We start from the raw sequence: 27,905 nt of genomic DNA on the forward strand, positions 1-27,905 counted from the left end.
GAATACAAAAGTAGGGAGGTTATGCTACAGTTATACAGGGCATTGGTGAGACCACATCTGGAGTACTGTGTACAGTATTTGTCTCCTTATTTAAGAAAGGATGCAAATGCATTGGAAGCAGTTCAGATAAGGTTTACTTGACTAATGCCTGGAATGGGCGGGTTGTCTTATGAGGAAAGGTTGGACAGGCTAGGCTGGTGTTTAGAAAAGAAAGAGGCAATTTGATTGAAATATATAAGATCCTGAGGGGTCTTGACAAGGTGGATGTGGAAAGGATGTTTCCTCTTGTAGGAGAATCTAGAACTAGGGGTCACTATTTAAAAATAAGGGGTCGCCCATTTAAGACAGAGATGAGAATTTTTTTCTCTCAGAGGGTCATATGTTTTTGGAACTCTCTTCCTCAAAAGGTGGTGGAAGCAGAGTCTTTAAATATTTTTAGATAGATCCTTGATAAGCAAGGAGGTGAAAGGTTATCGGGGTTAGGTGGAAATGTGTAGCCGAGGTTACAATCTGATCAGCCATGATCTTGCTGAATGGCGGAGCAGGCTCGAGGGTCAGTGTGGCCTACTCCTGCTCCTAATTCATATGTTTAAAATAACAAGTCAGAGGATCTGGCGGCTCTGTTGCCATTGTTGCTAATTTTTAATAAATGCTAATGATCTTGCAGCTGCATTGTTAAGTGCACACAAACAAGGACCCAGATTGCTTTGGAAACTGCAGCAGCCATTGTAGGTCAGAAATCCATCCAAAATGGGCTCTGCTCCTATATCTACCTACATAAATTGCTGGTTATACTCACTTTAAAGAAGAATCTTGCTAGAAACAGCAAGATCATTTGAGACTATTAAATCCAGCAGTCCTCTCATTTGGTTAATTTTCAAGTATGCTCTGCCTGGTTGAGTATACCAAGGGCCTGGAACTGTGTTAACCCCTCTGGCTGTATGCATTAGAAAATGATTGACTTGTAATGTAAATGTACATTGCAAATATTGTTATGACCTCAGTGAGACCATTAATATTACAGCAAGAGATATTAACTCCCCAGACCAATTTAAAGAAGTACAGAAAAGATTTCATGTTTTAAGACTTTTACTACAACAACTAAACAAAAAAATCAACATTAACTAAACAGTACTTTATGTCATGCAGGCCCCCATCTGCCAAGAATGAGGCACACATTATTTCGCCACAGCAACATTAAAACTTAAAATTGCAGTTGGAAAGAAAAGCGGGCCTCTCACAAGGAATTGCCAGGCCCCTCGCCGGAAAGATCTTTTTTGCATACTGGCAGACAGTGTTGGAACAAAGGAACCAGTCCCTGCTTCTCCAATACACAGAAGACCTGAACAGACCAGTTTAGTCACATGACTAACTGGCTGTTTGAATCTGTACTGGCCACAGAGTGTTTGAAACTCAGAAAGCTCTTTGCTCCTGGACTGAGACCATCTCTCTCCTGTCTGCTCCCATCTCTTTCTCAAGGAACTGAAGATCCATTCCAGACACATGAACCCCAAGAGAGAAATGTCCCCTACAGTGAAAAAGGTTTAAGAAGAATACTGGGCCCCAAGACTACTTACAATCAAGGACTACAGCGAGCTCAAAGAACAGTAAAAACCCCTCTTCAGAGATTGCCTCAAATTTTTTAAACTTTATTTTTCTTCTGCTCTTTTCTGTCCCTATTTGCATGTGCGTATCACGTATACATGCTAATGTGGGGCGTGGCATGTATCCATAAGCGGTTACTGTATTAGAGTTTAAGTTTAAGGTTTCATAAATGTCACTTTTCTTCTTTAAACGTAAGAAAGCCTGTTTATGCTCATTTCTTTGCCTTATAATTGGAAAGTGGTGAACAAGGATTCACCAAGGGGGAGCTCAAAACACCATGTGTTTAAAACAGAAGCCCTGTTACAATAAGACCAGGTGAAGCCAGTAAAAGACCCCTAGACACCTTTCTCACCTGGTTGTAACATTTATAAGTAGCTAATACACTAAATTATAGAGAAAGGTATTTCCCCTTAATTTATTAAAACACTTGAAAACCCCACACCACATTTGTTACATTACACTGTGTCCTCATTGAAGCAATGTCTTAGCAGTTAAAATTCCCAACACCTCCCAGTTGCAATGGGTAGAATCTCCCAGTCCTTCTCAAAGTCAATGTCCTGTTCAGCAGCTTCTTCCGAGAACCTTTGACCTGGACCTCCATGAATAAGGTGATCTCTGGTGACCCCATTGGTCTTTTTCCCTCTGCAACTCTCAGCTTTTGAATTGGGTTCAAGACTTCGCAACATTTTGCCATATCAGTGCTCTGAGAGCAGATGTTCTTTCTCTCCCTCTCTTCTGAGGCTGCCACTGCTGTTCTTTGTGTCTTCTGATCTTCCTTAAAGCCTGTCGAATTTATCCAGAATCAAAAGTCAATCATCATTTGCCTTTTCAATACGCTGAGCCCATAAGCCAGGCCACAGCAGAATCACCCAGGCCTTCCTTTGTTTCCAGATGTTAAAAATTTCAACTTGTGTTTGCACCTTCGGAGCCCCTGGCTCCCTGGTTACAATCTGAGAGTCTGGGAGTGTGAAACTTATTCTTCTTCAGGTGTTACAACCTTGGATTCTGCTTTTAAAATGGTCTTTGATCTGGGTTCTTTGTTTGCATGGTAACCCTGTCTTGTCTCTAAGTCGCGTTGGTTTGAGGTTACATGTCTCCTCTGAATCCGTCTTACACTACATTAAAAATCATCATTTTTAAAAACACCATCATACTACAAAGTCCAGCATCCAAAGCAAATTAACCTGAAATGGCAAATGTAGTGAGGCTCCTCACGTACTGTATTGAAAAACTGATCGGTATTGCATTTGAACTGCTATTTAGTGTACTTTAACAAATTTTATGAATAAAGTATATTTTTAGAGAACAAAGTGCTTTGCCTGGTTGAGCAAGACGTTGAGCTATCTAACCAGTGATCCTTAAAGGGACTGCTGGAGGGCGCTCAAAAATGGTCCACCTAGGATCATCTCTTCTCCCTTCCCCTCCCTCCTTACTCAACCTCCTGACTGACTCAGTGTAGAAACTGGCCAATTTCCCTCCCTTTCCATCCAGTGAACTGCAATGGGGCACCCATTTTGTGCCTACAACTCGCTGATTGAATATAAATGAGGCCTGAAGCCAAATTTCACTCAAGCCTCAGATAATCTCCCCTCTGATTTTTCTTTGTTGTGCGCAGCTTGTTTATTGCACTGTGCAGTACATTCCAGATTGCTGTGCGCCCACACACCCGTGCAGCTTAGCAGGAGCATTAGCGTCAAGCCAACATGGACCAACGTGCAGAAACATCACTCTGCTAATGACATGCCACTTTGAATTGCTTGGCATTTATGACCAAGCAAGTCTTGTTAATATGATTAGGATACGCTCATTGTATAAGGCTCCTTTGTATTTTCAATTTATGACAGTTTTTTTCTCAAATACAAAATAGTACTTTAAGAATCAATCTCAAAATTTTCCATAAATAGCCTATAGATCAGACCAGACTGGAGCAGAAAGTCATATAAAGAATTAAGCAATTCGATTGCTCAGATTTTATGGTGCACTTTACACAAGGGTTATGTTCTTTTATGATAATGGCAATCACTGGAGCCACAGTTATAGGGTTGAGATTTGGCAACAGTATACTGCACACTAGGAAATGAAAATGGATTTGAAGAGCCTATCAGATTTACTTGTTACAGTTAAAACGTGTGGTATACTAAAGTTCAGTTTAGAATAATATTTAGCACTGAGTGGCACAAAAATAAAATCCATTAAATTTAGGGGAAAGGGTGGTGCAGTGGTATTGTCTCCGGGCCAGTAATCCAGAGGCTCAGACTATTGCCCTGGGGACACGGGTTCAAGTCCCACCATAGCAGCTGGTGGAATTTAAATCCACTTAATTAACAAATTCAATAATTAATAAAAACCTGGAATTGAATGTTAGTCTCAGTAATGATGCCATGAAACTATCATTGATTGTTGTTAAAACCCATCTAGTTCACTCATGCCCTTAAGGGAAGGAAATCTGCTGTCCTTACTTGATCTGGCCTACATATGACTCCAGACCCAGAGCAATGTAGTTGACTCTTAACTGCCCTCTAAACTGGCCCAGCAAGCCACTCAGTTCAAGGGCAATTAGGGAGGGGCAACAATTGCTAGCCTGCCAGCAATGCCCACATCCGATGAAAGAATAAAAAACAAGCCTCGTGCAAATGTTTGTTAACAAATTTAAAATAAAACAAATCTTAACGATAATTTGTTTAGTGTCAGCAAATAATTTTTTAAATCAACCACAGCAATTAGATTTATACAGTACCATTAATGTATTAAAGTATCCCAAGGCACTTTACAGTATAAAACAAAATATGACTCCAGCCACATAAAAAGATATCAAAACAAAAGCTTGGTCAAATAGGTGGGTTTTAAGGAATTTCAAAGGAGGAAAGTGAGGTACAGAGACAGAAAGGTTCAGGGAGGGAATTCCAGAGCTTAGAACCCAGGCAGCAAAAGACATGGCTAGTAATGGTGGAGTGACTAAAATCAAGAGACATAGAGGCATAGAGGCATAGAGTTATACAGCACAGAGGCATAGAGTTATACAGCACAGAAACAGGCCCATCGGCCCACTGTGTCCGTGCCGGCCACCAAGCCTATCTATTCTAATCCCGTTCTCTAGCACTTGGCCCATAGCCCAGTAGGCTATGGCATTTTAAGTGCTCATCTAAATACTTTTTAAATGTTAGAGTCATAGCATCATACAGCAGAGAAACAGGTCCTTCGGCCCATCATGTCCATGCCAGCCATCAAGTACCAATCTATTCAAATCCCATTTTCCAGCATCTGCCCCATAGCCTTGTATGCTATGGCATTTCAAGTGCTCATCTAGATACTTCTTAAATGTTGTGAGGGTTCATACCTCTACCACCCCTTCAGGCAGTGTGTGTCAGATTCCAACCACCCTCTGGGTGAAAAAAGTTTTCCTCAAATCCCCTCTAAACCTCCTGCCCCTTACCTTAAATCTATGCCCCCTGGTTATTGACACCTCCACTAAGGGAAAAAGTTTCTTCCTATCTACCCTATCTATGCCCCTCATAACTTTGTCTACCTCTATCAGGTCTCCCCTCAGCCTTCTCTGTTCTAAGGAAAACAACTGTAGCCAATCCAGTCTCTCTTCATAGCTGAAATACTCCAGCCCAGGCAACATCCTGGCGAATCTCCTCTGCACCCTCTCCAGTGCAATCACATCATTCCTATAGTGTGGCGACCAGAACTGTACACAGTACTCCAGCTATGGCCTAACTAGCGTTTTATACAGCTCCATCATAACCTCCCTGCTCTTATATTCTATACCTCGGCTAATAAAGGCAAGTATCCCATATGCCTTCCTAACCACCTTATCTACCTGTGCTGCTGCTTTCAGTGATATATGGACCCTCTGTACTTCCTAGGGTCTTACCACCCATTGTATATTCCCTTGCCTTGTTAGTCCTCAAAAATGCATCACCTCACACTTCTCAGGATTAAATTCCATTTGCCACTGCTCTGCCCATCTTACCAGCCCATCGATATTGTCCTGTAATCTAAGGCTTCCCTCCTCACTATTTACGACACCACCAATTTTCATGTCATCTGTGAACTTACTGATCATACCTCCTATATTCACATCTAAATCATTAATGTACACTACAAACAGCAAGGGTTCCAGCATCGATCCCTGTGGTACACTGCTGGTCACAGGCTTCCAATCGCAAAAACAACCCTTAACCATCACCCTCTGCCTCCTGCCACTAAACCAATTTTGGATCCAATTTGCCAAATTGCCCTGGATCCCATTGACTCTTACCTTCTTGACCAATCTCCCATGCGGGACCTTATCAAAAGCCTTACTGAAGTCCATGTAGACTACATCAACTGCTTTACCCTCATCTACACATCTAGTCACCTCCTCGAAACATTCAATCAAGTTTGTGAAACATGATCTCCTCCTGACAAAGCCATGCTGACTATCCTTGATTAGTCCCTGCTTCTCCAAATGGAGATTAATCCTGTCCCTCAGAATTTTTTCCAATCGTTTCCCTACCACTGATGTTAAACTCACCGGCCTGTAATTACCTGGTTTATCCCTGCTACCCTTCTTGAATAATGGTACCACATTCGCTGTCCTCCAATTCTCTGGCACCTCTCCTGTGGCCAGAGAGGATATGAAAATTTGTGTCAGAGTTCCTGCTATCTCCTCCCTTGCCTCACGTAACAGCCTGGGATACATCTCATCTGGGCCTGGGTATTTATTCACTTTTAAGCCTGTTAAAACTGCTAATACCTCCTCCCTTTCAATGCTAATTTGTTTGAGTATATCACAATCCCCCTCCCTGATCTCTATACCTACATAGTCCTTCTCCATAGTGAACACAGACGAAAAGTAATCATTTAAAACATCACCTACGTCCTCCGGCTCCACACACAGATTGCCACTTTGGTCCCTAATGGACTGTACTCTTTCCCTGGATATTCTCTGGCCTTTAATATACATATAAAATGCCTTGGGATTTTGCTTTATCTTGCCCGCCAGTGTTTTTTCATGTGCCCTCTTCGTTCTTCTAATTACTTTTTTAAGTACCCCCCTACACTTTCTATACTCCTCTAGTGCCTCTGCTGTTTTCAGCCCCCTGAATCTGCCATAAGCCTCCTTTTTTTTCCTTATCCAATCCTCTATATCCCTTAACATCCAGGATTCCTTGGACTTGTTGGTCCTACCCTTCACCTTTACGGGAACATGTTGGGCCTGAACTCTCATTATTTCCGTTTTGAATGACTCCCACTGGTCTGCTGTAGTCTTTCCTACAAGTAGCTGCTCCCAGTCCAAACCAGAATTAGATGAGCGCAGATATCAGGGAGGGTAGTGGAGCTGGAAGAGATTACAGAGATAAGGAAGGGCAAGGCCATGCAAAACAAGGTTGAGAATTTTAAAATGGATGTGTTGCTTAACTGGGAGCCAATGCAGGTAGCGAGCATGGGGGTGATGGGTGAACAGGACCTGGTGCAAGTGGGCAGCAGAGTTTTGGAAGGCATCGAGTTTATGGAGGGTAGAATGTGGGAGGCTGGCCAGCAGTGTGTTGGAATAGTAGCAAAGACATCGATGAAGGTTTCAGCAGCAAATGAGCTGAGACGGGGAGGAGTTGGGCGATGATATGGTGGTGGAAATAGGCAGTTTTATAGGCACAGATATGTGGTCAGAGGTCAAATATAACACCGAGGTTGTGAACAGTCTGGTTCAGCCTCAGTTGCCAGGGAGACAGATGGAATCGGTGGCTTGGTAACGGAGTTTGTTATGGGGACCAAAGACAATGATTTTGTTTTGCCCAACATTTAGTTGGAGGAAATTTCTGCTCATCCAGTAGTGAATGTTGGACAAGCAGTCTGGCAATTTAGCAATAGTGGAGGGGTCTAGGTGAGGTATAGCCGGGTGTCATCAGTGTACATGAGGAAACTGACGTGTTTTCAAATGATACCGCCAAAGGGTAAATGAGAAATAAGAGGAGACCAAGGATAGATCTTTGGAGGTCACCCGAGATAACACTTGGGGAGTAGGAAGATAAGCCATTGCAAGTGATTCTCTGGCTATGGTTAGATAAGAATGGAAACTTATTTCTTTCTTAATGCAGTCCCATCCAGCTGGACAATGGTGGAGAGGTGTTGGAGGATGATGGTGTGGTCAACCGTATCAAAGGCTGCAACAGGTTGAGAAGGTCAAGGAGGGAAAGTTTACATTTGCTGCAGTCACGTAGGATGTAATTTGTGACTTGGATGAGAGCCGTTTCGTTACTGTGGCAGGGGATGAAACCTGATTGGAGGGATTCAAACATGGGGTTCTGGGAAAGATGAGCACTGATTTTGGAGGTGAATATACATTCACAGACTTTGAAGAGGAAAGAGAGGTTGGAGATGGGATGGTAGTTTGCAAGGACACTGGGGTCAAGGGTCATTTTTTGAGGAACGGTGTTATAATAGATTATAAAGGGAAAACACTTGAGTAGAAAATGTTCCTTTACAATCTTCCAGTTATTCATAGCCATGGTATGATGTTAGAGTATGACATGATACATTTAACAATCTGATTTCAACACAGGCACTATAGCTGAAACCTGGTTAAACTTTAACTACAAATCAAATAGTCTTCTAGTGACCCAGATACCATTAGCCTTTAAAGCGAGGCACATTCCTATAAATTTAATACTTTATTCAAAATGCTTAAATTTTTTAATGTTTCCATTGTTTTACACTGTAAAGCAAATGCAGAAATCAAACATGTTTTTGGTAAACATGTGTTTTAACACAATCTTTTTTTACTGTGTAGTTTTTCTGTTATCTCAAATTCAATAGACGGACAAAAGTGCAAAGCTTATGACAATTCGATGACAGCTAAAAGTTTATTAACGGTTTATATTAAGTACTTTTTTAATACACAAAATGAAAAGTTTTTCATATGCTCTATGTAAATTGAATTATGAATTTTAAATTTACTTATGGAGTTGCAAATTTAAATTCTCAGAGTTTCATAATTCAGTTTTAATTTTGTTGCTGTCTTTCCATTTGGAATTTGGATTTGTGACCAATAGGCAGCATGGTTTTCCTAATATTTTGTGATTTATTTTAAAGCAGAAGAATTATTAGAGCTAAGTTGTTGTTCTGGTTAAAACACAACCTTAAAAGCATCAGAACTCTCCCATTAGACAAACAAATTCACTTGCCCATCAAAACTCACCGTTATTTGGTGGCAGTACTCTCAGGCTGTCAAATTCAAGCATGGTATAGGATGAATCCAGTGATTCAGTGTAATTAGGCATGTTCATATCCATCATGGGTTCACAAAGCTTCATTATTATGAGCCGACAACAAAGTAATAGGCCAGCTGTTACAGCTCCAAATAATTACGGACGGAATGACAAGTGCTCCGCCTGTCTACTTCTCGCCAACCACAGAAGACTCCCCAAAAAAACCCCTACATGTTCAGGTTAAATATAAAAGTTCTGGAAGCCTAACCCTAGTTCTGTACCGGCACTCCCGATACCGTCTTTCTCATAATGTGATCATATGACACTGATAAGGCCTTGAATGTATCTAGATACCCAACATCCCTGTTTTCATGCAATCCGCTTATCTGTGCTACTGTGTACACAATATAAAAAGATATAATACCTTATTGGTTTTTGTGGAGCCACCCAAGCAATTTATCCCTAAACAACCACTAACATTATGGCATAAGGCAATTGAACATACATATTTACAAGTACAAGTACACTCATTTGAAATGTTGTGTCCTTTGATGTAATCAAATAATAACAGGGCAGGATATTCTGCACAGTGAATTTTAGGTCTTGAAGGAGCCATTTGAATGAGGTACAGATCAGAATGTAGGATAAGGTACATTCACCATGAGGAGCAAAGTAAATCAGACAGTACACCCCATTTGAGTGTGATGCTCTGTTGGTTCAAGTGCCAGTCATATGAAAAACTGCCAGTTCTGTCAGTCAGAAGATCCTTACCATTCAAAAAGATTCCACTCCTTCAATGTACGCTGGTTTGCAACCACAGGCAGCGCATCATACAGGTTTATGCTTAATATCCTGGCAGCAGTCACGGTTCCTTGATCTTGCACCAGCCTTCTGTATCACCCTTATTCCAGTCAGGCCATCAAGTTACAGGCTGACTACTGGGCAACAAGCGTCATCCTCTTCTAACATGGCTCATGATTCCCGCCAGGAACAGCTGTAGAGCTGGCCTACAATGAGAGCCATGTTACAATAAGATACATTATCAAACATAGAACTGGCATGTCCAAGCTACATTTCTGCTCTCTGGATCATTGCAGAGGAACTTTGCAGCACATCCCCGAGTGGGTATCCAGATTTATAGTCATCTGCTGAAATCTACACTGAGTGGTGATTTGGCAAAAGTGGACTGGAAACAGGTATTTGTAGATAAATCATTGTCAGAGCAGTGGGAGGCACACATGGAGGAGATAAAGAGATTTTAGAACAAATATGTTCCCACAAGAAAAAGGATATGACTCCCAAATCTAGACTTCCCTGGAAATCAAAGAGCATATGGGGTAGGCTAAGGCATAAAAGGAAAACTTCTGTCAGATACCAAGTGCACAATATTACAGAAAGCCAAGAGGAGTGTAGAAAGTGTAGGCTAAAATTAAAAAGCAAATTAGGAAAGCAACGAGGAGGGCATGAAAAAATATTGGCAAGTAAAGTCAAGGAAAAAACAAAGATTTGTTATAAATACATAATGAGCAAGAGGATAATGTGCATAATGAGCAAGAGGGCCTATTGGAGATCAAAATGTAATCCTATAGATGGAGGTGGAAGACATCGGCATGGTTTTCAATGAATACTTTGCATTGACCTTCACACATTGGTAAAGGAGGAGGAGTGTTTATGTATTTATACGGCTGGTCCAGTTCCATTTCTGGTCAATGGTAACCCCCAGAATGTTGATGGCAATGCAGTTGAATGTCAAGGGGAGATGGTTAGATTCTTTCTTGTTAGCAATAATCGTTGCCTGGCACTTGTGTCGTGCGAATATTACCTGCCACTTATCAGCCCAAAACTGAATGTTGTCCAGGTATTGCTTCATGCAGGCACGGACTGCTTCAGTATCTGAGGAGTTGCAAATAGTAATGAACACTGTGCAATCAGTGACCTTATTTGCAGGAAGCTTATTGATGAAGCAGCTGAAGATGGTTGGGCCTAGAACACTGCCCTGAGGAACTCCCGCAACAATGTCTTGGGGCTGAGGTGATTGGCCTCCAACAACCACAATCATCTTCCGTTGTACTAGGTATGACTACAGCAATTGGAGAGTTTTCCCCCTGATTCCCACTGACTTCAATTTTACTAGGGCTCCTTGATGCCACACTTGGTCAAATGCTGCCTTGATGTCAATAGCAGTCACTCTCACCTCACCTCTGGAATTCACCACTTTTGTCCATGTTTAGACAAAGGCTATAATGAGGTCTGGAGCTGAGTGGTCCTGACAGAACCCGAACTGAGCATCGGTGAGCAGGTTATTGGTGAATTGTTGTTGAATTTCAACCCCAATGCATTAGAGAAAGAAACTGTGTAATGAATCATAATTTCAACATTGTGAGGATGCAGGGGAGAGGAATAGGATGGTGGATTGCGAGCTCAGGAGAAACAAGAGAGGAAAGTTCAGAGAAAGCGGTTTGATAAAATGAAGACAAGAAAGGTTAGATTGAACTAGATAGATTTTAGAGACTGCACATGAGAGATAATAATGATCATAAACTTCTTTTTGCATCCTGAATAGTGAAGACGTTAAGCCCTGAAGCTTCAGAATTCTTTAGAGTGCGATCCTGTTCTTACACTGGAATCGCAGCTCATGGTGCCTTCTAGCGCTGACTCCATGAAAGTTTGTCTGAGGGGCGCTCAATTAAAGAGCATCTCATTAGCATGAGACAAAAAGGTACAAGCGCTACTATGGCCATATCTCTGGTCAATGCCTAAGGAAACTCCAGTTTTGCTAATCCATTATAGGTGTGGGTGGAAATGGCATTGTCTAGGCCCCCTCCAACCCTTGCAATGTTTCTTTTGAACTCCTGAAGAAGGGGGCTGATCTGCTTGTTTCTTTCAAAATAAATGGCACTCTTTGGGTTCGTAAGGAGGCTGATTACCTGGCCTGGGCCCAACTGGTGGGCTGCACATATGCCTTTGTGGAGGTCTCACTTAAGATACTGATCACCACTATAATGCCAGAATCCAAGTGAAGTTCAGGAGAGAGAACCTTTGGTTTAGGGAGTCCATATCACTAGCTCTGCCGCCTGCTTTGCTTATATTTGCTTTGTAATGGGCAGGTGGAGACTCTGTCCCTTACAAATACTCTAGGAAACAGTGGTAACCTGGAACAGCTGATTTTCCTAGCTGCTCCATCATTTTCCATTGAAGCTACAGCAGGAGATAAGTGGAACCTTCACAAAATTTCAGGCTAGACTGTTTACCAGACAGGCAATATTTAAATACAATATTCCTTATCTGTGCCTTATTTGCCGAGCAAACATTTGTACTCTTTTTGTTTTACACTTGGTGACAAATTTTGTTATAAAATTGAATAGTATAGTACAATTTGTAAAGTAAATAAAAGCTTTTTAAGCTGATTATTTATTTGTGCAGCCATGCCTTCTTTATTTATTTCGAGATACAGCACTGAAACAGGCCCTTCAGCCCACTGAGTCTGTGCCGACCAACAACCACCCATTTTATACTAATCCTACGTTAATCCCGTATTCCCTACCACATCCCCACCATTCTCCTACCTACACTAGGGGCAATTTACAATGGCCAATTTACTTATCAACCTGCAAGTCTTTGGCTGTGGGAGGAAACCAGAGAACCTGGCGGAAACCCACACGGTCACAGGGAGAACTTGCAAACTTGCAGCAGCTTTTTCGGGAGCAGAGAGTGCGGGCGAGTGAGCAGCTGGGAAGGTCAGTTTGAAAGTAAACTTAATTTCCTTTTGTTTTCAGCGGAGGCCAGGGGGCTGCTGGGTAAGTAAAACACTATATATTTGGGCGGTTTAAAATAACTTTCCTTTCATTGCAGCAGCTTTTTCGGGAGCAGAGAGTGCGGGCGAGTGAGCAGCTGGGAAGGTCAGTTTGAAAGTAAACTTAATTTGCTTTTGTTTTCGGCGGAGACCAGGGGGCTGCTGGGTAAGTAAAACACTATATATTTGGGCGGTTTCTGAATTTGAGACACCACACTTGTAGTGTCTCCCACCCGCCCTCCTACTCTAACCAAAAAAAAGGACTCGGTGGGGTGTATATAAGGTAAGGCTTTTTCAATCTCTCTGGTTTTATCGTGATTGGTAAAAACTTTTCGTTCCTTTTTCATTTAACTAAGTTAAGCTTAAGATTAAAAATGGCAGGAGATCTCAGACCCGTGTCATGCTCCTCTTGCTCAATGTGGGAGCTCAGGGACACGGCTGATGTCCCTGACTCCTTCACGTGCAGGAAGTGTGTCCAACTGCAGCTCTTGTTAGACCGCATGATGGCTCTCGAGCTGCGGATGGACTCACTTTGGAGCATGCGCGATGCTGAGGAGGTCGTGGATAGCACGTTTAGTGAATTGGTCACACCGAAGATTAGGATTGCTGAGGGAGAAAGGGAATGGGTGATCAAAAGGCAGAGAAAGAGCAGGAAGGCAGCGCAGGAGTCCCCTGCGGTCATCTCCCTCCAAAACAAGTATACCATTTTGGATACTGTTGAGGGAGATGGCTCACCAGGGGAAGGCAGCAGTAGCCAGGTTCATGGCACCGTGGCTGGCTCTCCTGTTCAGAAGGGTGGGAAAAAGAGTGGAAGGGCTATAGTCATAGAGGATTCGATTGTAAGGGGAGTAGATAGGCGGTTCTGTGGTCGAAAACGAGGCTCCCGAATGGTATGTTGCCTCCCAGGTGCACGGGTCAGGGATGTCTCAGATCGGCTGCAGAACATTCTAAAGGGGGAGGGTGAACAGCCAGTTGTCGTTGTGCACATAGGCACCAATGATATAGGTAAAAAACGGGATGAGGTCCTACAAGCAGAGTTTAGGGAGTTAGGAGCCAAGTTAAAAAGTAGGACCTCAGAGGTAGTAATCTCAGGATTGCTACCAGTGCCACGTGATAGTCAGAGTAAAAATGAAAGAATAGTCAGGATGAATGCGTGGCTTGAGAGATGGTGCAGGAAGGAGGGGTTCAGATTTTTGGGACATTGGGACCTGTTCTGGGGGAGGTGGGACTATTACAAATTGAACGGTCTACACCTGGGCCGGACTGGAACCAATGTCCTTGGGGGTGCTTTTGCTAACGCTGTTGGGGAGGGTTTAAACTAATGTGGCAGGGGGATGGGAACCAATTGAGGAGGTCAGTTGACAGTAAGGAGGTAGTAACAAAAGCCTGTAAGGAACTAGATAATGAAGTCAGTGTGACTAAGGGGAAGAGCAGGCAGGGAGCAGATGATGAATGTAAAGGGACTGGTGGTCTGAGGTGCATTTGTTTTAATGCAAGAAGTGTACTTAGGGTTTGGATTAGTACCTGGGAGTATGATGTTATTGCTATTACTGAGACTTGGTTGAGGGAAGGGCATGATTGGCAACTAAATATCCCAGGATATCGATGCTTCAGGCGGGATAGAGAGGGAGGTAAAAGGGGTGGAGGAGTTGCATTACTGGTCAAAGAGGATATCACAGCTGTGCTGAAGAAGGGCACTATGGAGGACTCGAGCAGTGAGGCAATATGGACAGAACTCAGAAATAGGAAGGGTGCGGTAACAATGTTGGGGCTGTACTACAGGCCTCCCAACAGCGAGCGTGAGATAGAGGTACAAATATGTAAACAGATTATGGAAAGATGTAGGAGCAACAGGGTGGTGGTGATAGGAGGTTTTCATTTTCCCAACATTGACTGGGATTCACTTAGTGTTAGGGGTCTAGATGGAGCAGAATTTGTAAGGAGCATCCAGGAGGGTTTTCTAGAGCAGTATGTAAATAGTCCAACTCGGGAAGGGGCCATACTGGACCTGGTGTTGGGGAATGAGCCCGGCCAGGTGTTTGAAGTTTCAGTAGGGGACTACTTTGGGAATAGTGATCACAATTCCGTAAGCTTTAAAATACTCATGGACAAAGACGAGAGTGGTCCTAAAGGAAGAGTGCTAAATTGGGGGAAGGCCAACTATACCAAAATTCGGCAGGAGCTGGGGAATGTAGATTGGGAGCAGCTGTTTGAAGGTAATTCCACATGTGATATGTGGGAGGCTTTTAAAGAGAGGTTGATTAGCGTGCAGGAGAGTCATGTTCCTGTGAAAATGAGGGATAGAAATGGCAAGATTAGGGAACCGTGGATGACAGGTGAAATTGTGAGACTAGCTAAGAGGGAAAAGGAAGCATACATAAGGTCTAGGCGGCTGATGAAAGACGAAGCTTTGAAAGAATATCGGGAATGTAGGACCAATCTGAAACGAGGAATTAAGAGGGCTAAAAGGGGTCATGAAATATCTATAGCAAACAGGGTTAAAGAAAGTCCCAAAGCCTTTTATTCATATATAAGGAGAAAGAGGGTAACTAGAGAAAGGATTGGCCCACTAAAGGACAAAGGAGGAATGTTATGCTTGGAGTCAGAGAAAATGGGTGAGATTCTAAACGAGTACTTTGCATTCACCGAGGAGAGGGACATGACAGATGTTGAGGTTAGGAACAGATGTTTGATTACTCTAGGTCAAGTCGGCATAAGGAGGGAGGAAGTGTTGGGTATTCTAAAGGGCATTAAGGTGGACAAGTCCCCAGGTCCGGATGGGATCTATCCCAGGTTACTGAGGGAAGTGAGAGAGGAAATAGCTGGGGCCTTAACAGATATCTTTGCAGCATCCTTAAACATGGGTGAGGTCCCGGAGGACTGGAGAATTGCTAATGTTGTCCCCTTGTTTAAGAAGGGTTAGCAGGGATAATCCAGGTAATTATAGACCGGTGAGCCTAACGTCAGTGGTAGGGAAGCTGCTGGAGAAGATACTGAGGGATAGGATCTATTCCCATTTGGAAGAAAATGGGCTTATCAGTGATAGGCAACATGGTTTTGTGCAGGGAAGGTCATGTCTTAACAACTTAATAGAATTCTTTGAGGAAGTGACAAAGTTGATTGATGAGGGAAGGGCTGTCGATGTCATATACATGGACTTCAGTAAGGCGTTTGATAAGGTTCCCCATGGCAGGCTGATGGAGAAAGTGAAGGCGCATGGGGTCCAAGGTGTACTAGCTAGATGGATAAAGAACTGGCTGGGCAACAGGAGACAGAGAGTAGCAGTAGAAGGGAGTTTCTCAAAATGGAGACGTGTGACCAGTGGTGTTCCACAGGGATCCGTGCTGGGACCACTGTTGTTTGTGATATACATTAATGATTTGGAGGAAAGTATAGGTGGACTGATTAGCAAGTTTGCAGACGACACTAAGATTGGTGGAGTAGCAGATAGTGAAGGGGACTGTCAGAGAATACAGCAGAATATAGATAGATTGGAGAGTTGGGCAGAGAAATGGCAGATGGAGTTCAATCAGGGCATATGCGAGGTGATGCATTTTGGAAGATCCAATTCAAGAGTGAACTATACAGTAAATGGAAAAGTCCTGGGGAAAATTGATGTCCAGAGAGATTTGGGTGTTCAGGTCCACTGTTCCCTGAAGGTGGCAACGCAGGTAAATAGAGTGGTCAAGAAGGCATACGGCATGCTTTCCTTCATCGGACGGGGTATTGAGTACAAGAGTTGGCAGGTCATGTTACAGTTGTATAGGACTTTGGTTCGGCCACATTTGGAATACTGCGTGCAGTTCTGGTCGCCACATTACCAAAAGGATGTGGATGCTTTGGAGAGGGTGCAGAGGAGGTTCACCAGGATGTTGCCTTGTATGGAGGGTGCTAGCTATGAAGAGAGGTTGAGTAGATTGGGATTATTTTCATTAGAAAGACGGAGGTTAAGGGGGGGACCTGATTGAGGTGTACAAAATCATGAGAGGTATAGACAGGGTGGATAGCAAGAGGCTTTTTCCCAGAGTGGGGGATTCAATTACTAGAGGACACGAGTTCAAAGTGAAAGGGGAAAAGTTTAGGGGGGATATGCGTGGAAAGTTCTTTTCGCAGAGGGTGGTGGGTGCCTGGAACGCGTTGCCAGCGGAGGTGGTAGATGCGGGCACGATGGCGTCTTTTAAGATGTATCTAGACAGATACATGAATGGGCAGGAAGAAAAGAGATACAGACCCTTAGAAAATAGGCGACATGTTTAGATAGAGGATCTGGATCGGCGCAGGCTTGGAGGGCCGAAGGGCCTGTTCCTGTGCTGTAATTTTCTTTGTTTGTTCTCCTCACGGGCAGTACCCAGAACTGAACCCAGGTTGCTGGAGCTGTGAGGCTGCAGTGTTAACCACTGCGCCACTGTGCCACAGAAACATGGACATCCCATTATTATCTTACCTGCGGTTTCTATTAGCTATCATATTGGCAGGCTTGGAAGGTAGGAGCCATATACTGCGTCAATGATAAGGAGTAGGAATGTGCAATGAGATTGTGTACAGTATTATTCTTCAAATATATAGGCATTGGACATTCTTCAAATCCAGTTCATCTCAAAGGACTTTGGGAGAAAGTTAAATAACCTCCATTTTTGCTTCACAATAACCCAGGGATGCTGGCACGTTACAACGACTGGTTCTAGCCCAAGAGTTAATTACAAACAATGATCTCTGGAGGAAGAAACTATTAGCGAGTACAAATCTCAAATCATTAAGCCTACATCTTCTGTTTTGTATAGCTTGTTGTCTTAGAGAATTCTGTAAAGTTCTTTTTCAGTGTTAAAGCTGAGGATCTCAAGTTTAAAACCACTTTTTCCATGACTCATTGCTTTGAGTTAAGAGATCAAGGTGGTGAATTTAGTTAGTACCAGTCTGCCAATCCCTGATCGACCCCTGGACCAAAAGGTGTGGGTTCAAGGCAGACTCAATATTGGACCTTGGGCCTCATTTTAAATTTTGGGTCTCAAGTACATCCTGGAAGGGAGAGGAGGAGATCAGGAGGGGCCAGGCAATGGTCTTCGGGACTGCTGTGGAACCAGGGGGAATTGGACAGAGCACTCCTGTGTTTTAAAGCAACATCAATTTCGGAACAGCTTCCAGTGGTTCCTTTAACCATCGCTGGTTAGGTTGCATATACATTTGGTTATCCTAAAGGCAGACGTCGGCTATGTTCAGGGCAGCCTAATTTCTGGAAGGGGGCCTCCTACTTGCATATGAAAAGGATCTAACTCCTGTTTCAGGCATCAGCCATATACACCTATACTTTAGTCTTTACCATTATTGCAGACAGCGCGCTTCTGGTGCTTGTTGCACGCGCAAATGTCATCCGTCCATATTGGATGCTTAGGCAACCATTTTATGCCTATAAAATGGGTGTGGAGTCAACACATTTCTAAGCCCATGACTCTTCTCTGCAATGTCTTCAGTACCTGATTGTCTGCTTTGTGTCACAATGATCAAAACTGAGCACAGTACCAAAGTCACTGTTACAATTTCAGGTTTGCAATTGATGTTCTCTTTGGTTCATTGCACTTTTCATTCCTTTAAGCTGACCCCATATCCCTTAGGATTAGAAGATTACCTTTACTGCCCAATATCTAATAGTACACAGCATGACCAGGGGACTGATAAATACTCTCGTAAGGCAAGCCCAATAATAATAAATTAGAAGGTTAATTCATTTTACATAGAATATGCATCTGGCTGTGCTATTAGTCCTTGAGCAGATACTGATACTGGGTAATCAAGAAGAGTTCTATTTCCCAACATTAATACCCCTCATCTTGATAAGCCCAAAGAGAAAGCAATTACTTGTTAGGATAAATTTTAACCTTTGGGTGGCCGGTCACTCCAGGGACTGGTCATTTTCCAGATCCTTCTGGTGAGAGGCATGGTCCTTATGGAGGGCTGGGCCTCTTCAACATTCCACCAGTGAACTGCACACCCGAATGAGCATCTTGCTGCAGTTTGCTAGTTCTGTAACTGGTAGAATATTGAGTGGCCTGTCATAGGGCTGCAGTTTGCATAGATTAATGAAGCTCCTTTCTGCTTCAGGCAGTCGCGTGGGCCACCCAGTGGAAGGCCCCAAGAAAATTGATGGCAGAACAGTAAAGGGGCAGTATGTCAACCCCCTTTATTTTAACTCCAGTACCTCCCTAATTTACGGCAGTTAAAATCTCCCCTGAAAAGTTAACAATTGAGTCTGGTAATACCCCAAGATCTTATCCAGCCTTTATCTCTGCTACTTTTTGACCCATTCACCCCAATCTTTCTTCCACTGTCCAACTTCATTTACTTATTAACATTGGATTCAACTGCAACTGTTCTGCCCATTCTCTGAGTTTGATAACTTTTCCATTTGCTAATTGGACCCACTGAGCTACATGACTGAAGAAATCAGCAATGTTATTAAAGATTTTGAGTTTGGTTTCAGCTTTGCTCAGTGAATGTGGTTGACTTTTAAATGCCCTCTGAAATGGCCTAGCAAGCCACTCAGTTTAAGGGCAATTAGGGATGGGCAATAAATGCTGGCATTGCCAGCGACGCCCACATCCCACGAACAAATGAGAAGATGAAATCCCATTCTCACACTCCCAACCTCTAGCTATAAACTGCACATAATACCAATGAGATTAATGTGGGGCATTATAATAGTCACTTGAACGGCACATGCTAATTATTGTCATTTGTGTAATACATTTTAGAAAAGGATTTTTTTCCCAGCATGACCTCACCAATTGATATCAGTTCAAAGCGTATCAGGGCAAAAACAAACTCTACTGAAGTTCCAGCTATCTTATCACAAGCTCAATTTCAGTGCACACTATTGCCTTTACACAAGAACTTAGTAGAAGTTTTACAGTGACGATATGATGCACATCAACTTGAAGATAAACTTTAAATCACAATGTTACCTTGAGATCCTGATGAGGAAAGCAAACTGGTAGTGAATATCTTAAAATGTGTTTAATGTAGGTGTTTTATCACTACTGGGATTAGACTTCAAATAGATGTGAAAATAATGTGTACTTATAGAAAATTTTCTTGTGTGTATCCAGCATTTAAAAAGGCTAATGGATTTTAATGTGACAGAGTTCAAGTTTAAGCTTTCTGTCTGAACCTGTTTTCAGTTTGTTATGAAACCCCAGTGATTTTCTTTCCTGGCTTTCTAAATTTTACCATCTAAATCCAAACTGTCAATTTTAAGTGCCAGTTTGCAAATGAAAATGACAGCAATTACTTACTCATAGAATCATTTCAGAAGTTTATAAATAATCTATATTATAGACATGAGTAAGTAACTGGGCTTTCACTAAAGTTCTGCCGATCAACTGGAATAAAAGTCCGAAGAAATTTCTGGCGAATATTTTGACTTTGACTCGTGCTTTGGGCAATTATATCATCACCACAAAGCACTCCAGTTTCCATGACACTATACGACTAGGGCTCAGTTATGGACTGCCACTAGCCTCTTCAGCCTCTCCAGACAAAGCTGAAAAGCAATACCACTGCTCCAACAGCTCCTTCTTATGGAAGTTGTGCCCATTCTTTAAGGTTGCATTCAAGTGCCCAGTTCAGACCTTCCTCCTCATGCAAGGATTGATTAAATTTATACAAAAGCAAAACACTGCGGATGCTGGAAAACTGAAATAAAAACTGAAAATTCTGGAAATACTCAGCAGGTTAGGAACCATCTGTGGTGAGATGGCGCTCTTGTCAGAGTGGCTGAAAAAAAGTTCTGATGGGAGGTCATTGACCTGAAACTCTGTTTCTCTCTCCACAGTTGCTGCCAGACCTGCTGAGTATTTCCAGCATTTTCTGTTGATTGGATTTATTCCTGTCACAAAAATGAATGTTGTCCGACCTGTTATTTTCTTCATTAAAGGGTCTACTTTCTGATCAATAAACCTGAGCTTCCTCAATATTTCTCCCTCCAGTTGTCATTTTTTTTAAAATCTGCTCTGCTATGGTATTGTTACTGATGGGGCTTATACTTCTTGCTTTTGATTTGTTCAGGTTTTTAACTTTTACTGATATTCAATGATTGGGAGACTTATTGTACCAATGCAGGTAAGAAACTACAGATTAGAATATGTGTGCACTCTTAGCACAGCAGTAATTGAATGCATTTAATGCTGACTCCCCCTCCTGCTCTCCTCACTGACTCTAGGATCACCTGAGTGTCACAACCTCCGTCCAAGGCAGACATAATTTGAGCTGTGCCCGAGTATTTGATCGGCATGCCTCTGCTGCATGCCCATGGATTATGCCAAATCCTGGGCACTAGTCAATTTAGGTCCCTATGATTCAAATCACTGTATTGTTTCATTTATTAAAGCAGCTACCCAGGATTTGAACAGCTTTTAATAACTAGTGGCATTTATCTTTAATATTTGATGTTTAGATGTTTGTCATTGTGATACCATAACGATAGTATGTATTGAGAAAGACCATTTCCTCTGGTTGGTAGTTGGTAATGAGGGTAAGGTAAGTTGTTAATGTGGGTAGAGTAATGTGCTTATAATTTCTGAAAGTGAGTCTATGAATCTTGAAATAATTTCACCAGGACATGGAGAGCCAATGGAGATGGAACAGCAGGAAGTGATAAGAATGTGGAACACTGGGAATGGTGAGGACATGAGCTGCAGCATTTTGGGTGAATTGGAATTTATAGATGGTTGAATTCTGGCTAGCAGGGAAGAGTATTCAAAAAGGCAAGCCTGGAGGTGATGAAACCATGGACCAGGATTGGGGAAAAGATTGGGATGGAGATGAGCAGTGCTGCAAAGCTAAAAGAAAGTCGTCTTGGTAACAGATGTAGTGAAGAAAGCTCAGCTCAGTGGTGAAGCAGCACACTGAGGGGGCATATGGAAGGTAAATGGAATCAAGGCCAGAGGTAACCTTGATAAGAGCTAAAGAGGATGGTTTCAATATTATCAATATGAGACAAGGATATATTGGCTTATCCAGGTCTTAATTTTGAGTGTAGCAACAATTTTAGATTCTTCCGTCACCTTCACCTCTGGGCTAACTTCTATGACCAGGAGTCTTCCCTCTGACCAGCAGACCCATTCACCCACCTCCAGCATTCTCCCTCCACCTGGACCCCTCCCTCTGGCTGATTACCCACTCTTGATCTTTTCATTGAAAACTGTCGGTGAGACATCAGCCTTCTGAATTTCTCTGTCCCCCTCACTCACTCTAATCTGTCTCCCTCTGAGCTTGTTGCACTCTGTTCTCTCAGACCTAACCCCGACATTGTTATCAAACCTGCAGACAAGGGTGGTGCTGTTGTTGTCTGGCGTACTGACCTCTACCTTACAGAGGCTCAGCATCAACTCTCAGACACTTATTCTTACCTCCCCCGGACCATGATCCCACCACCGAACATTAAGCTACTGTCCACAGGACTGTCACTGACCTCAGCTCCTCTGGAGATCTTCCCTCTACAGCTTCCAACTTCATAGTGCCACAACCCCAGACAGCCCGCTTCTACCTCCTTCCTAAAATCCACAAACAGGATTGTCCTGGCAGACCCACTGTTTCAGCCTGTTCCTGCCCCACTGAACTTATTTCTTCCTATCTTGATTCTATCTTTTCTCCTCTGGTCCAGTCTCTTCCCACCTAGATCTGTAACTCTTCTGACGCCCTACTTCATTTTGACAATTTCCAGTTTCCTGGCCCTAACCGCCTCCTCTTCACTATGGACGTCCAATCTCTCTACACCTCCATCCCCCACCAGGACGGTTTGAGGGCTCTCCGCTTCTTCCTTGAACAGAGGCCCAACCAGACCCCACCCACCACCACCCTCCTTGCTTGGCTTAACTTGTTCTCACATTGAACAACTTCTCGTTCAGCTTCGCTCACTTCCTTCAAGTAAAAGGGGTTGCTATGGGTACCTGCATGGGTCCAAGTTATACTTGTCTTTTTGTGGGATACGTCGAACATTCCTTGTTCCAGCCCTACTCAGGCTTCCTCCCCCAACTCTTGACTGTATCGGTGCCGTTTCCTGCTCCTGCCCCGAACTGGAAAACTTTATCAACTTTGCTTCCAATTTCCACACTTCTCTCACCTTTACATGATTTATCTCTGACACTTCCCTTCCCTTCCTCGACTTCTCTGTCTCTATCTTTGGGGATAGGCTGTCTACTAATATTCATTATAAGCCCACAGACTCCCACAACTACCTCGATTACACTTCTTCACACCCTACCTCCTGTAAGGACTCCATTCCATTCTCCCAGTTTCTCCGTCTCCGTCGCATCTGCTCTGATGATGCTACCTTCCATGACTGTGCTTCTGATATGTCTTCCTTTTTCCTCAACCGAGGATTCCCCCCCACTGTGATTGACAGGGCCCTCAACCATGTCCGGCCCATTTCCCAAACCACTACCCTCACTCCTTCCCCCTCCCTCCCAGAACCGTGAGAGGGTTCCCCTTGTCCTCACTTTCCACCCCACCAGCCTCCACATCCAAAGGATCATCCTCCACCATTTCCACCACCTCCAGCATGATGTCACTACCAAACTCATCTTTCCCTTCCCTCCAATGTCAGCATTACAAAGGGATTGTTCCCTCTGCAACATCCTAGTCCACTCCTCCATTACCCCCAACACCTCATCCCCTTCCCACGGCACCTTCCAATGCAATTGCAGGAGGTGTAATGGCTGCACTTATACCTCTCCTCTCCTCACTATCCAAGGCCCCAAACACTCCTTTTTAGGTGAAGCAGTGATTTACTTGTACAGCTTTCAATTTAGTATACTGAATTCTCTGCTCACAATGTAGTCCCCTCTACATTGGGGAGACCAAACGCAGATTGGGTGACCGCTTTGCGGAACACCTCCGCTGTGTTCGAAAACATGACCCCGAGCTTCCGGTTGCCAGCCATTTCAACATTCCCCCCTGCTCTCATGCTCACATCTCTGTCCTGGGATTGCTGCAGTGTTTCAGTGAACATCAACGCAAGCTCGAGGAACAGCATCTCATTTACCGATTAGGCACACTACAGCCTGCCGGACTGAACATTGAGTTCAATAATTTCAGAGCATGACAGCAGCCCCCCACCACCCCCCCACCCCCACCACCCCCCACCCCTCTTTTTATTTTCACTTTTTTTTTGTTATTTAATTTTTAAAAAATTTTATTTCAGTTTGTTTCATCATTCAATTTTCTTAACATGTGCCTGCTCAGTGTTTTTTTCATGTTTGTGCTTTGGGCCAGGGCTGTTCATTTTTCTGTCCATTAACACCCTCTCTGCACTAACGCTTTGTATTTCAACACACCATTAACCAACTGCATACCGTTTGCCTTTGCTCCATGACCTTCTGGTCAGTTATTCTCTGTGACCCTGTCCTATCAACACCTTTACTTTTGTTATCTCTTGCCCCACTCCCACTTTATTTGCTTAAAACCTATTACATTTCTAACCTTTGTCAGTTCTGATGAAGTGTCACTGACCTGAAATGTTAACTCTGCTTCTCTCTCCACAGGTGCTGCCAGACCTGCTGAGTATTTCCAGCATTTCTTGTTTTTATTTAGATTAATGGAGTTGACACAGTGGTAGAGCTGGGTGTCATCAACATACTCACTTTATACTTCTGGGTGATAGAACCAAGAGTTAGCATATAAACGATAAAGAGGAGGCAACAATAATTGAGACCTTGGGTATAGTGAACATGCAGGCAGAGGAGGAGAAGCTGTGAGAAGAAATGCAGGGGCAAAGTTTCCTCTTCCTACACTTGGATTTAAAGGATAACCTAAGCACAGCAAAGGAAAATCAGACAGAGAAGGTTCTGTGCCTGTCATTGAGTCTGTCTTAGTTCAATCTCTTCTGTGTGCCCAGGCGATCTTTTTACACTCAACTACCAGAAGAGTAAATTCTGCCCCTTAATATCTTCATATAAAAAATAATATAAGCAAACTGATAGGGTGAGGGCAGAGGAGAGGCATTGCTGGAGATTGATATACCTGGCACTGATGAATAATAGGCTAATCTCAGGGGACTTGCTCATAGAAAAAGAATTATTGACTAAGTACAGCAACAGTCTTTGTTTATGACAGTGATGCATGAAACCATCCTGAGTGTAAGGAGAAAATTCCAAGATTTGTCTTTTTTATTTTTGTACTTCAACCATTGGATTAAGTCAATAGTTTTGATTCTTCAGCTTTTGGCACTCGTTACTTGAATTTGGTCCACGGTGACAAGTGAATTGATAATCCTTCACTTTTACACAGCATTCCAACAAATATGTCACAATCTCAGGACATACCATATGTGGCATATTTGATTCAAATTTCCATGCTCCATTCTGTTCAAAGTAAAGCCCGCTATAGTAGGCCGACTTCTGTGTTGTTTTGATTGATTCCAGGATGTTTTATTGGACTGGCATGTGGCCTGTGTGTGAGGCTGCTCTCAATGATCACCTCCTTTTCTTGTAAAAACTGCCTTTATTTGTATCCAAGTGTGACTTGGACTCCATCCCTGGAAATGTACAAAAACTGAGAGAACATACAATAAATTACATGACCCATACCAGTGCAAACACAGTGTTATTTTTACAGTGCATTAAATTAGTGCATTGAATACATTGTATTCGTAGTCCTATGGGCTCATTTGAGAACAATTCAAATATTCCATTGTTTTGTCCAAAGGTAGCTGAGTATTTGTCCCTTTATTGAAAATTGCCAATATAAATACATGACTGGTTCCTTGTGAGTGTCATGACCCAAGAAAATCATAACCTTGGACTCTGCTCAGCTTCTAATTGCAATGTCAACCTCAGCGAGATCTCTATCTGATAGCCATAATTTCTTACACAATCAGGTTGTTAGATTGTGATTTTGTACAGGTAGATGCTCCTGATCAAATGTGGAAGTGGGCTAAGGCTATATAGAATCATAGAAAGTTTCAGGCACAGAAAGAGGCCACTTGGCCCATCATGTCTGTGCCGGCCAATAAACAATCCACCTATTCTAATCACACTTTCCAGCATTTGGTCCGTAACCCTGCAGGTTAAGGCACTTGAAGTGCATATCCAGACTCCTTTTAAATGAGTTGAGGGTTTCTGCCTCAACTATCCTTTCAGGTGGTGAGATCCAGATCCCCACCATCCTCTGGGTGACAATGTTTTTCCTCAGTTCCCCTCTAATTTTTCGACCAATCACTTTAAATTTATCCCCCTCATCATTGACCTCTCTGCTAAGGTGAATAGACCTTTCACCTCCACTCTATCCAGGCCTCTTAAAATTCTGTACATTTCAATCAGATCTCCCCTCAGCCTTCTCTGTTCCAAGAAGAACAACCTCAGCCTGTCCAATCTTTCCTCATAGCTGCATTTTTCCAGTCCCGGCAACATCCTCGTAAATCTCCTCTGTACCCTCTCTAGTGCAATTACATCCTTTATGTAATGAGGTGAACAGAACTGCAAACAGTACTCAAGTTGTGACCTAACCAATGAGTTATACAGTTCCAGCATAACCCCCTGCCCTTATATTCTATACCTTGGCTAATAAAGTAAAGGATTCCATATGCCTTCTTAATCCCCTTATCAACCTGTCCTGCTACCTTCAGGGATCTGTGGACATTCACTCCAAGGTCCCTCATTTCCTCTGCACTTCTCAGTATTTTCCCATTAATCGTGTATTCCTTTGCCTTGTTTGACCTCCCCAAATGCTCACACTTCTCCAGGTTGAATTCCATTTGCTACTTTTCTGCCTATTTGACCAGACCATCAATATCTTCCTGCAGCCTACAGCTATCCTCCTCGCTACCTCCCACACAGCCAATCTTTGTGTCGTCTGCAAACTTCTTGATCATGCCCCCTACATTCACGTCCAAATCGTTAATATATACCACAAAAAGCAGGGGACCCAGTACTGAGCCCTGAGGAATGCCACTGGAAACAGCCTTCCGGCTGCTAAAACACCTGTCAACAATTACCCTTTGTTTCCTGCCACTGAGCCAATTTTGTATCCACCTTGCTGCATTTCCCTGGATCCCATGGGATTTTATTTTTTTAACCAGTCTGCCATGTGGGACCTTGTCAAAAGCCTTGCTAAAACCGATGTAGACCACATCAACTGCACAACCCTCATCTATCTTTCTTGTTACTTCTTCAAAAAATTCGATCAAGTTGGTCAAACAAGTGACAGTTTATCCTATCTCTCAGAATAGATTCCAATAATTTGCCCACGACTGAGGTTAAGACTGACTGGCCTGTAATTATTTGGTCTATCCTTTGCTCCCTTTTTAAACAGGTACAACGTTAGCAGTTCTCCAATCCTCCGGCACCACACCTGTATCGAGTGAGGACTGGAAAATGATGGTCAGACCTTCTGCTATTTCCTCTCTTACTTTTTTTAACAGCCTAGAATACATTTCATCTGGCCCTGGTGATTTATCAACTTTCAAGGATGCTAATCCCATTAATATTTCCTCTCTCCCTATGTTTATCACATCCAATATTTCACACTTCTCCTCCTTAACTACAATATCTGCATTGTCCCCCTCTTTTATGACGACAGATGCAAAGTATTCATTAAGAGCCATACCAACATCTTCCGCCCCTACACATAGTTTACCTTTTCGGTCTTTTATGAGCCCTACTCTCTCCTTAGTTATACTCTTACTCGTAATGTATAGATAAAACATCTTTGGGTTCACCTTGATTTTACTTGCCAATATTCTTTCATGCCCTCTCTTTACTTTCCTAATTTCCTTTCTGATTTCACCCCTCCACCTTCCATACTCCTTTCGCCTTTCTGTAGTATTGAGTTCTCAATGTCAGGCATAAGCTTTCCTTTTCTGCCTTATCTTACCCTGTAGGCTCCTTGACATCCATGGGGCTCTAGATTTGGCCATCTCACCCTTTTTCTTTGTGGAAACATGTTTACTCTGAACCACTTGAATCTCCCCTTTGAATGCCTCCCACTGTCCTAACACTGATTTACCATCAAGTACCTGTTTCCAGTCCACTTTAACTAAATCACTCTTCAGTTTAGTAAAATTGTCCCTGCCCCAATTGAGAACTCTAACTCCTGTTCTATCTCTGTCCTTTTCCATAATTATGGTAAAACTGACTGAATTATGATCACCACCACAAATTGCTCTCCCACTGCCACACCTTCCAACTGCCCATCTTCATTTCCTAAAACTAAGTCTAAAACTGCACCCTCTCTTGTTGGACTTGCTACATACTGGGCAAAGAAGTTCTCCTGAATGCACCTCAAGATTCTTCTCCCTCAGTTCCTTTCACATTAAAACTATCCCA

General features: G+C 42.9%; 1 protein-coding gene across 2 annotated transcripts in view; it reads right to left on the reverse strand.

The window, feature by feature from the left end:
• Positions 1-9,932, reverse strand: part of LOC137378757 (hepatocyte nuclear factor 4-beta-like) — a 75,833-nt gene extending 65,901 nt beyond the window's left edge. Inside the window, exon 1 of one of the 2 annotated variants that reach the window (XM_068049139.1) lies at positions 9,570-9,932. Coding sequence is in view for 1 of the 2 variants with exons in the window: in XM_068049138.1 (XP_067905239.1) it covers positions 8,789-8,903 (115 nt within the window). In the remaining variant the exon portion in view is untranslated. Of the gene's footprint in view, positions 1-8,788; positions 9,124-9,569 lie in introns of those variants that run through there. The other variant, XM_068049138.1, reaches the window with a different exon arrangement.
• Between the last annotated feature and the right edge of the window lie 17,973 nt (positions 9,933-27,905).

The sequence above is a fragment of the Heterodontus francisci genome, chromosome 17 (assembly GCF_036365525.1).
Source record: "Heterodontus francisci isolate sHetFra1 chromosome 17, sHetFra1.hap1, whole genome shotgun sequence".
Taxonomy (NCBI): Eukaryota; Metazoa; Chordata; class Chondrichthyes; order Heterodontiformes; family Heterodontidae; genus Heterodontus; species Heterodontus francisci.